This window comes from Eleginops maclovinus, chromosome 9 (assembly GCF_036324505.1).
Source record: "Eleginops maclovinus isolate JMC-PN-2008 ecotype Puerto Natales chromosome 9, JC_Emac_rtc_rv5, whole genome shotgun sequence".
Lineage (NCBI taxonomy): Eukaryota > Metazoa > Chordata > Actinopteri > Perciformes > Eleginopidae > Eleginops > Eleginops maclovinus.
This window is the reverse complement of record NC_086357.1, coordinates 23,476,753-23,487,869: the sequence shown is the minus strand read 5'-3', so window position 1 is coordinate 23,487,869 and position 11,117 is coordinate 23,476,753. Positions and strand designations below refer to the sequence as shown.

General features: G+C 40.0%; 2 protein-coding genes across 4 annotated transcripts in view; one reads left to right on the top strand and one right to left on the bottom strand.

Annotated features, from left to right (window-relative positions):
* Positions 1 to 455: 455 nt before the first annotated feature.
* On the bottom strand, positions 456 to 3,352 carry dio1 (iodothyronine deiodinase 1). Of its 2 annotated transcripts, XM_063890738.1 has the most exons (5): positions 2,966 to 3,352; positions 2,744 to 2,887; positions 1,900 to 2,099; positions 1,401 to 1,488; positions 456 to 1,188 (listed from the first exon to the last, which is right to left on the bottom strand). In XM_063890738.1, the coding sequence occupies exons 1-4, from the start codon at positions 3,300 to 3,302 to the stop codon at positions 1,423 to 1,425; spliced, it is 747 nt and encodes a 248-aa protein (XP_063746808.1). In that variant the 5' UTR covers positions 3,303 to 3,352; the 3' UTR covers positions 456 to 1,188; positions 1,401 to 1,422. The 2 variants fall into 2 exon arrangements, with proteins under 2 accessions (XP_063746808.1, XP_063746807.1); XM_063890737.1 differs by having other exon boundaries at positions 456 to 1,488.
* A 273-nt stretch (positions 3,353 to 3,625) lies between these two features.
* The window catches only part of LOC134869249 (zinc finger protein GLIS1), a 77,370-nt gene continuing 69,878 nt past the window's right edge, over positions 3,626 to 11,117 (top strand). For both annotated transcript variants that reach the window (XM_063890735.1, XM_063890734.1), the window contains exons 1-3: positions 3,626 to 4,099; positions 8,099 to 9,209; positions 9,302 to 9,619. In XM_063890735.1, coding sequence (XP_063746805.1) covers positions 9,340 to 9,619 — 280 coding nt within the window. In that variant the 5' untranslated portion in view covers positions 3,626 to 4,099; positions 8,099 to 9,209; positions 9,302 to 9,339. The remainder of the gene's footprint in view (positions 4,100 to 8,098; positions 9,210 to 9,301; positions 9,620 to 11,117) is intronic.

The following is an 11,117-nucleotide window of genomic DNA, read 5'->3' as shown; positions in this document are numbered from 1 at the left end:
GAATAGGGCCCCTTTATGAAGAAGATGAAGAAGATTCAACTTTATTGTCATTGCACAGAGTACAAGTACTAGGACAACGAAATGCGGTCTCTGCATTTGACCCATCCTAGTGTTAGGAGCAGTGGGCTGCCATTATGTACGGCGCCCGGGGAGCAGTGTAGGTAACCAGTGTTCTTGCTCAGGGACACCACGGCACTTGGTCTTTCGGGGACTTGAACTGGTGACCTTCCAGTTCCCAGGCCAAGCCCCTATGGACTTCGCCACCTCCGCCCTAACTTTAACTTTAACTTTGAACATCAATGTTTTTGCTAGCTAATTTCCATACAGCTATGTTGACTTGCATTGGATGAAGGAATATGAAAACAGGTGTCATGATTGAGAAAAAAACCAAGTAATTGATCAGACCTGCAGGACACGAAAGGTCATAGGTTGCGTATAAACTGACAACATGAGTCTTTACATTTTATTTTTTATTATGCCATAGTGAAAACATTTAAAATTGTATTCAATATAAAAAGATCCAAAACAACATGCAGACTGTTTATCAAGATGTGTATTTTGTGTTTAAAGTGTAATCAAGAATGCTCCTACATAATTCAGAGAAGGCCTACTTTGGAGAGATCACTCATCAGATTACAGTCACCAGAGGTTTGCACTGTAACCGTCACATACAAAGCACACTCCTGTCAAAGCACATAGGAGCATTCATCATACAAAAGAAAATAATGATTATATCATTATTCTTTTTTCAATATACACTTGTTGACTGCACTTTTACTTCATTTATTCCAAATGTATTTTATTTTTTGTTATTTTTATAATGCTTTTTTGTTATTGTATTTTACTGTTGTGAAGCACTTTGCAGTAATGCTTTGAAAGGTTATGTACAAAAATAAATCTACGAACAGAATATATGATCTGTAAGAAAAGTGGAAAAACAAGTGCTTTCATTGACTTCAATTGTAAGGGCTTGTAAACTTTAGAAAAATACAACTTATGGGAACATCTCCCGAACATTGTGCAATACCTCAAGCACAAACATCTGACTGGACTGTCTCTCTGTGTGTTTCACTCCATCGGGCTGCAGAGGCCAATGGTTTAATCTGCAACCGTCACTAAGAGACACTGAGAGGCAAATTCTAACTCAGAGATTGGCAGCAGAGGTATGTTTCCAGAGTACAGGAGAGCCTGGAAGAATATAGTACAATTTTGGAGGGGTTACAATATCTCTACTCATTTAAAATGTAATGTCAGAGATGCTAGAGAGCAGTTATAGAGCCAAATGTTGATGTACCAGTGAAATAAGTCTTGATTAAAAAAGAGTATGGTATTGTTTATCAGTCACACATGTTGGTTATAATGTGATACCCCTATTCAAATCAGAAATCAGAGACCCTTACATATAATTGTGGTCGGATGGACTTATTTTATTTTCTGCAGGAATGCACGCAACTCCATTGGATTGTAGTCCCAAGGCCCTCTGCCCCCCTAGAGAACACAGAGGAATAAATGTTATGCAAAAGAAAAGAACATTATCCTTTATAAATATATATATTACGCTTTCAGAAAGAACCCGACCATAACGTCCGTGACATCTGATAACATGTAATTTTACACTTCTGACTTGGCAAACATAAACCGGGCACCATGCCCAGAATTGTATTGTTGTGTCTATGTTTCAATGCTCCTCCTGATGCGTGAGAACATGTTGCGTGCTGGAATGACTTTTATTCACGCAATTGCATGAAAGGATTGCCCTACTGTGTGCTAAAGATAATTTAGAGGCATTAAGGGCTCCTAGCGGTGATTGTGCAGCAAAAGAACATTTACCTGGAAAATCTCCAATCCCTATACATAATATAAAACTATACCAATTTGCTTTAGTTTGACAGATCTCACCTTGTAGACAACTTTCCCAGCCTGCAGCGCGAAGAGCCTCTCAGGCAGAGCACCGTACTTTATGGCAGCAGAATTGTCCATTTCATCCACAACCACCGGACAAAGGGGCTCCTTTTGAAGCAGGATCTGTGCCGCGGACAGCCTGTCCTCCAGGCTCTTGTGCTGGTTGATGTCGACGTTGTTTTCAAAAGACCAACCGTCTGACACAGAAAATAAGAAATGTGATAACACTTCAATTTATTTTACGAAGCACAACTTCCAAGTTAGGGATGGAATAATAAATGTGATTTTTTTTGGGATGTTGCATAAGTGCATTGCATCATTTTATTGGAGTGAATGCAGCCCAGACCTATGGCAGTGCTACTGCCAGAACTCAATGCACAGCACTACAATAGGGGCTTTTTATAGGGAGCTTTTTTTGGGGGGGGGCTGAACTCAAAGACCCAATGTTCGAATGTTCTGGAGAAACATAGAATGCAATGATATAAATAAAAAAGACTTGACCTGAGAGTTTAGAATGTATTCATTCATAAAAATTAAGTGAAGTAATCCTGAAAACAATAAATAATATATTTTCAATAGAAAACAATGTCAAAGCAGGGTTGGGGTGTTAAAGGACATTAAGACATAAAGATTATTCTGTTCTTTCAGTAACAAACACATTTTTTGAGGCATTCATCCATCTTTATCTTATTTCCTTAATTGTGCTTTATTATTGTTCAATGTGTACTTTATTTCTTTGTTGACCTTACCTTTACACACTGTGTATGCATACTTTCTCCATCAATAAATTCATGGTGATATAACAATGACTTGACTTTCCACTCGTGCTGCCTTCACTTACCTGTTGAATGCGCCTCCTCGATGTAGATCACAAGAAAGTCAGCTACATCGCTGAAGTCCTTGACGAGTTGCTTGAACTCCTCAAGTTTGTACATAAACGGGGGTCAGGTGCAACTACCGAAATTCAACACCAGCACTCTGTTGTCTGCAGATAAAATACAGCTCTACATTAGGCAGCATTTTGAGGTATAAGCAGACAATAACACCACATCTCACCACGTACCTTTCATGAACTGGCTGATTCTTGATTTCGTTCCCTCCATACTGACCACAGCTGCGTCCGGAGCTTCTTCCCCCACAAACGCCTTTTGTCCGAGGGACAGCCACAAGTGATGAGAGGCGGTTTTGAAGAACTTGAAGGAGCCAAACGTCGGACCCCAATCTTCAAACTTAAATTTAGGATTCTGGGTCATAGTGACTCTTTCACCCATTTTGAGGATCAGCTTCTTGGCGAGACGTGGTGATACATAAAGCATAATGCCCAGTATGATATTGGCTACTACCATGAAGCAAAATACGCCTGCTGTCGTAAAATAGACCATCAACCTGTTCGGAGACATGCTTGCTCCTTGTTGGTGCACTCCTGTTTGCACAGGACGGTTTGTGAACCAGACATATGATGTGGGTTAACGCCCACTCTGAAAACGTTCGATAACAGATGCATTCATGGCCTCTTTTAAGAACATGTCGTTTCTAGACCTTAAGTAGCAAATACATTGAATTACACTAAATATTGACCCAGTAAAAATTGTAAATTCATGTTAACGTTTCCATATACCATAGCTCCCAGTACTGTTAGGAACGATGGTGTTTCCATTTAAAGCTTTGTCCAAAAAAGCAAGAGTGTCAATGCAACATAGAAAGTCCCTTAGCAAAAGACGAAGTGTGTGAAGTGAACTTTTTAAACCTGTTAAACCACTTAACCCAATATTTCGGATGTAAAGACCCGCAAACGTTTGAACAAGATTAGGATAATTTACCTTCAGCCTGGTTTTGATCTCTGTAGCTTTCCGTTGAGTGGACAAGCAGTTAATTTACCTGCAAAAACACTAACGAGGTGTTTCAACGATTCGACATTATATTCAAAATATTGGACTGAGAGACTACAAAACAAACTCTTATTAATCATTAAGCATAGTAACAAGTCGTTACACCGAAACGAGCGGCAGTGTGAGGGTTTCAGCATTAATTAAAAGTAAAAATGGCGGAAGCTATCGACCTTCTTTAACGGCTAGCTAGCTAACGTGTTAGCAAACAACTGCTTAGCAACATTTCTTAGTTTCTTCATTGATACTTTGGAGACACTGAGTGACATGGACAGGCATCCGGCTTCACTTTCTCCCCCGACATGCCGAATGTAAGTATACATTAAACTCGATTGTATGGTCTAAGAGCACATTAACTGATTCGTAGCAATCTAACGACAAACGTTTTTCCACCACTAAGTGAAGTTAACGTAAACTCTTTGCTGAGTCACTAGCTAGCTACTTTTCTGCTATTTTTTTTAACCCATTAGCAGCATAACAGCTTTCACCCTAATAACAACATCCCCCCATAATACTGCTCTTTTTTTAAAAGCAGATATAGTTTCATTATTTGCTTTTGAGTCCTGTTTTAAATCCTATTTTACAAAAAAAAAAATCAAATAAATAGTGAAGTTATTAAAAACAGACATGGGCAACTTTATAAACTTATTCCAGTTGCACCTTTCTTATTCTTATCGATCACCAACAATTTATTTGAAAGAATACTATGAATCTCCCCCAGATATATATATTTAATTGTCTGATTTCCTTCTGTAATGTTAGTTTGTTCATGGCAACAGATTGTTAATATATTGAGGGATACTCTGTGAGACACACGTCTGTTTGTGTACAGCAGGGGCGTAGCCAGGTTTTCATGTTTGGGTGGGCTTAGCCCTGAGGGGTGTGTGTGTGTGTGTGTGTGTGTGTGTGTGTGTGTGTGTGTGTGTGTGTGTGTGTGTGTGTGTGTGTGTGTGTGTGTGTGTGTGTGTGTGTGTGTGTGTGTGTGTGTGTGTGTGTGTGTGTGTGTGCGTGCGCGCTAATGCGAGCACTAAAACATTTTCGGGGCCTCTTTTCTTAAGGTGTGTGGGGGGCATGGCAGTACAGTAACCATTAAAGGAACTCAGATGGCATGATGGTGGATAAGTAAGTCTGGGAGTTTTGCACTGAGCAGAGCCATTACACACCCATAGTGTGTTGTGCTGGTTGTGTCGTCAATATATTAGATTAGAATCAACTTTATTGTCATTGTGCAAAGTACAGGTACAAGCCAATGAAATGCAGTTAGCATCCAACCAGAAGGTGCAAAGATGTACTGTAATATGGGAGAAAATAAATTACTATATACATGTTATACCAGTAAGCATTTAGGAATTGTATGCAGTATCTACAGATTGTATATGCACAGTATAGACAGTATGAACAACCTGTACAGTTGGTTGTGTGTAGATTACTTATATACAGTATATTAATTCAATCAATGCAGGATGAATAGTGAAATAACATGTTCGTTATTAACAGTAACAGTGCAGTAGTGAGTGCAATGATGCGATATGGGTTATATGTGCAAACAGTAAACAGTACAAACAGTATAAGCAGTGTAAACAGTTTAAGCAACATGTACACATGGTTATGTGTACAGTATCATATGAGCAGTGAAGTTATTCAGTCAATGGAGATATGAATAGTGCAATTAACGAGTTCTACAATTACCAAAGAGTACAGTAGTGAGTGCAATGATGCGAATGGAGTGAGGGAGTGGAGTTCAGCAGGGGCACAGCCTCACGAAAGAAGCTTTTTCTCAGCCTACGGGTGCGGGAGCGGAGGCTTCTGTAACGCCTACCGGATGGGAGTAGGGTGAAAAGTCTTAATTAGTCTGAATTAGTCTTGTTAACCAGGTCGATGTTACCTGGCTTTAGTCATGTTGACACATCTTGGGAGTAGGGTGGACTTCACATCCTCTAGGGGGGTCTAAAGCCACCTAAAATATGCCAAGCTATGCCACTGCTGCACAGTCACTGTTGTTGGCGATAAAGTCCCTGTGGTAGATACCAAGGATGCTCAACTGTTGCCTAAAGATAATTTCAGTTTTGTTATCTGGCTTAAACCTTTGACCACATTACCCTCTTAAAAATGCTCCTTTATCACTGTTGCATTTAAAGCATGGGTTTAACTTGGCGTAGTGTTGGTAGTGTTTTATATGTTCTTAAAAATTCAAATGTAAAATACAAAGATTGTTTGTGTTTGAGCCTTCAGGCATACGCCAGTCCATTTTTCTTCTGGGATTTAACTATGGTAGATCTCAGGGATAGGAAGAGGTTTTAACTAGTTCCGAATGGGTAATCAACATTCTTAGAGCAGCAGACTAAACAATCTAGGACAATACGTCTAACTTAAAATTTCATCTAGGTCACAAATATGGTGTTTACCGGAGCATCTGGGTCCAGATAAACTGTCTAAACAAAAAGGACAGTCTTAGGTCAGCATGAGCGTGTACCCACTGTAGGAACAACAAGACTTCGGAAGCCCAGGCTGCCCCTCCTTAATGAAAATAACAGCACATGCAAGGCTGTTAGCCTATGCCAGAGGAGGACAGAGAGGAAGGACACAACTGGCTAACTTGAAAACAAGTAGTACACAAGCAGCTGTGAGGAGCCCAATGGTCACATGTGTGAAGAGGTCACAGGCCTGAGCTAAAGGTTACAAGCTTACACAAAATATTCCCTAACAGGTATTTAAAAATTTGAATATGAAAAAAGTGTCTTCTTTAGGTCCAGCACCTCTTTAGTATGGCCTCCCAGTGATGGATGTGTCTTCCTTGCTAAATAAAAAAGAGTGAATTGTGTTATAAAGCCACTCAATACAGACACACAGACAGACTGCTGTTCTAAATGATTCACTTCTGTTACCCTCTCTCAGTCGCTTTCCTCACTTCCTTGGTAGCAGGTATATTTTCCAGACTGTCAAAAGTGATATTATTACAATTGTTTATTAAATGTTTTCCCCTTTACTTGATTGGTATTCGTGAATTGATGCAACTTGCTGTGCAGGGCTTCCCATGCGTTCGTTGAGTATCCACCTAGGTTTCTGTAAAGTATTTTCCACACAAGCACATCCCCTGTCCTCTGCCGGGTTAGACCACTGCCACTTTCCAGTTTTAGAACCCTATTATTATTATTATTATTATTATTATTATTATTATTATTATTATTATTATTATTATTATTATTATGATACAGATAGATAGAGAGATAGAGTCGGAGGATGAAACCCTCTTTATTAGTCACATACATGCACACAGCAGAGCACACACAGTGAAATTGGTCCTCTGCATTTAACCCATCCTAGTACTAGGAGCAGTTGGCAGCTATTGTGCAGCACCCGGGGAGCAATGGGGAGGGGGGATTGGAGGTGTCCGGTGCCTTGCTCAAGGGCACCACAGCAGGGCCTAGGAGGTGAATTCGTGATTAAAAGAGGTGAACTTGGACCTCTCCAAGTAGTGGTCTACTTTCCATATTTCATGTCTGTTAGGGGACTTGAACTGGCGACCCTACGATTCCCAGTCCAAGCCCCTGACTGAGCCACTGCTGGACAAGTACAATACAATGTTAGAACAAATGATTGATCAAACACATTTGATGTCAAGTTACTTACAAGTATAGAAGAAACACATCCCAAAAGTTTACGTTACTTACAAAACTTTTGAAAAAGCCTGCCAACTCACATCAGTCACAACCTATTTCGTGATTAAATATTTTGATTTCTTTCACTTTCACGTGAGCATTATCATTTTTTTAAGTGCAAGGATTTATTCGACATATTTACCAGATAAAACAATAGTTAAGATGTTTGCAGAATTATAATAAGATTATAAAAATCCACTGGATTTGAATAGCAAAATGTCGTGAAAGAATGATGAATATTATTAATAAACCAGAGATATTATATGCCAATACTAACAATGTTCAAATATATATATCAACATCTGAACATAGTTACTATAAAGGACATTAAATGTTTTCAGATTCAGGGTGTATTATACTGAAATTGTGAACATGTTTGTGTCGAAGCTTCTCATGTAGCTATTCATTCCCGTGTATTCACATTTCCAACAGCACGTGAAGGCAGCATCAGAACCAGTTGTTCCCGTTCTGCTTTTCTTTTCTTTTTTTGCGTTTTTACAAACAGGACTTCACCTTGCACCTACTAATAAAACTCACCTGTTACAAAACAAATATACAATTTCACTTGACAGTTTGTCACACACGCCTTGCACTTTCCCAACAATAACCATGTAGCCGACAGTTTTAACTCTGACCTGATGTGTCCTCCAGGGAAAGCCACTCAGAGGCGCTGCAGATCAGCATATCTCACCCTAACACGGCTGTGATGAAGCAGCTCTCTCAACACTGGAATGGATTACAGGAAAGAACAATTTAAAGCGTAATTAATTATGAACATTGACACGATTTAGCAGATGTTTCATTATTACTTTGAAGTACGGTTTATGTCCAGTTTTACATTTTATATTCCAAATCCTCCCATTACCTTTGCAGTAAGTCAAATTAGGCTAATCATAGAAGTAAAAGAAACAATCAACAAGTCATGCAGTTGAAATAATAAAGGCAGCTCCTACAAAACGACACCAAATTTTCATCAAATGCTTCTCAAACTGATTTACTATCAACATGTATTTCACGTTTTAGAGTATTGTTGTACACATACCAAACTATACAAAATATGAATCATTAACTTAAATCATCTTACAATTTCCACTCAACTATAATTCACAGTTCTCCTAAGCAGCACATCAAAGGTGTGCGTCTGAACCCCCATCGACATTAAGCAGGCTGAAAAACACATGACACTAATAAAAGCTGTATTGTAAATCGTGAGTAACAGTCTATAAATAACCTTTAAGAAATGTATTCCGCGTTATATCGATATAAATCTGCATTTGAGTGATATGTCATTATGGTTGTAGCTTATTACGCACCGAGGACGATGTGCACCGAGGACGATGAACACCAAAGCTTAGACAACACTTTTCTCTCTTTTTTAAAAAACCTTTTTCCTTTCCATCGAGCTTTGGATGCTGGGTAAATATGCATAATGATTATAACCCCAGTAGCTCGCTATCTTCACTTCTTCGCTCAGAAACACACACAGCTGTCTTGATTCAGATCTGTCCTCCCACAAAAACACGGACACACTCTCTATTGGTGCTCCGGATTCATGTGGAGTGTGGAGCTGCCTTGCCGGTTGCCAATCAGAGAGAGAGAGGGGGGGAGACCGAGGGGGGGAGACGCATGGGATGCTGATGACTGATACTCACTGAGAGGATGCAATCGATCAGGCTTGCAGACGCTCTTCCTTCCACTGTGATAAACATGCTGATTTGCGCAATTGGACTTCTATCTGCTGCTCATTGGCTAATTGAATAAGGTAGGTCTCACCAAATCCCTGAAGTTTCACCAGTTGTTCCAATCCTGTTCAAGTGAACGCATGCAGTGATTTTATTTATTTTCCATTCGCAGGTAATGTGAGCACACTGCATGGGAAAGCCGAGTGATCAATGCAGAACCCCTCAGCGCTGTTCGGGATGGTGAGCCACTGTCAGACCCAAACTTTCTCCGACTTCCCCGGCCTTTCGCTCTCGGTGTACGGCAGCAAGGCGGACCTGTGTGCGTGGAGAGCCGGCAGCGGCGGTTTCGGATCGCAGATTTGCCGGAGTCCCAATGAAACCCCGACGCACATGAACTGCGCCAGCCCGAAGAGATTCAGCGCGTCCGAAGAGAAGGCGCATCTGGCGGCCAAAGCTCCGCGATCTTGCCTGTCTCTCCCCCCCGTGCAAGGTAAGCCCCTCTTAGATCCCCGTTTTATTGATGCTTTGAGGTGTTTAAAAGTTGATTTAACGGAGTCACGTAGCTATTTTTGATCCCATTCAAACAAACTGTGAGGATAACAATAACATTTTCGGTCTATTTGCCAATTTGACCAATTAGCAGTTTCATGGTTTATTTGAGATAAAATCCCAAAAATAATGTTGATTCCACATGGCTCCTGGAGAGCATCCTTTGAACCAGATGTGTATTTGTGTTGAGAGCTCTGTTTGTGGATTAGCCCTGCTAATTAAACCCAGATCTCACTTGGATCCTCAGCCAATTCATAAATAACACCAGAATCAAAGTCAATGCTGCAAACGAAGGCCATGTGAAGTGATGTATAGTGTGTGCAATAACTGCCAAGCAAGTGTGCATTTCATATGGATGTTAACAAGGCAGGGCATCGTTTTCATGTGATGTTGGCTCATTTAGGTAAATATGGAAAGCTTGGTAACTTAAAGTTTGGACATCTTAAAACAGTATTTTAAATAATAATGAATTGAAAGATCTATTTTTCTTTCATTTGTAGTATAATATTAATCATGGAGATCTCTTAAGGATCAAATGAAACCTATTTGAATAAAAAAAAAAGTAGAATTTTGGCTCATCAGTGAAAGCATAATTTCAGAACAATTACACAGATGAAATGAGCACATGTCAAACATCCAGAGTGGAAAATGGGCTCTGAGTCCCTGCTGCTCCATCCTGTTTAGACAGAGTGTTGTTGTGAGAGGGAGGGCGGAGGTAATTACAGCCCCATCCTAAATTATGATTAGACGGAACAGACTTTTATATTAGCAATCATCCTCGCAGCAAGAAGAGGATCAACGGATCTGATTATTGTTTCTCCTCGCTAAACACAAACCATATGTCTGCTGGATGCGTCTCAGCAGTTATGAGTTCTGTTGGAGCTCAGTTCAGCCCTCCATCCGCAGCATCCCCGACCAGAATGAATCGTCTCATTGTGTTTGCAATGCTTTTGAACTCACTTCCCGTAAATTGTGGTAATGCGAGAGTATGTTATGCGTTTGTGCATTATGTTGAGCAGATTGACATTGCAGCATTCACATATCTGTCTGTTTGGTTCTGAGTCTGTGAGGCAGCTGGGTGATATTTCTTCAATTTCTCGTGGGTTTATGAATCAAAATAGTTTTCCGCCTCCTTGGAGTGCTAAAACATATCCAAACATTTCCTTCCTTAAACACATACAGATCCAACAACAAATCTTCTTCAGTTTTCTTCAGTTAAACTTGTATTCCTTCCTCTATCCTGTATGAATGCTCTGTATTCCAGGCATTTGCTGTTGTTTTATAGTCTCTCACGGTGAGAGTGGAGTATGAAAATGATCTCAGTACTCATCAGTCTTTTGTATCATGCCTCATTTCAGGTCGATCATATTACACACTCCCATTTGGGGACAGAGCTGGAGTTTAAACTGCATTCTCCACCATTACTTTAGATTTACACT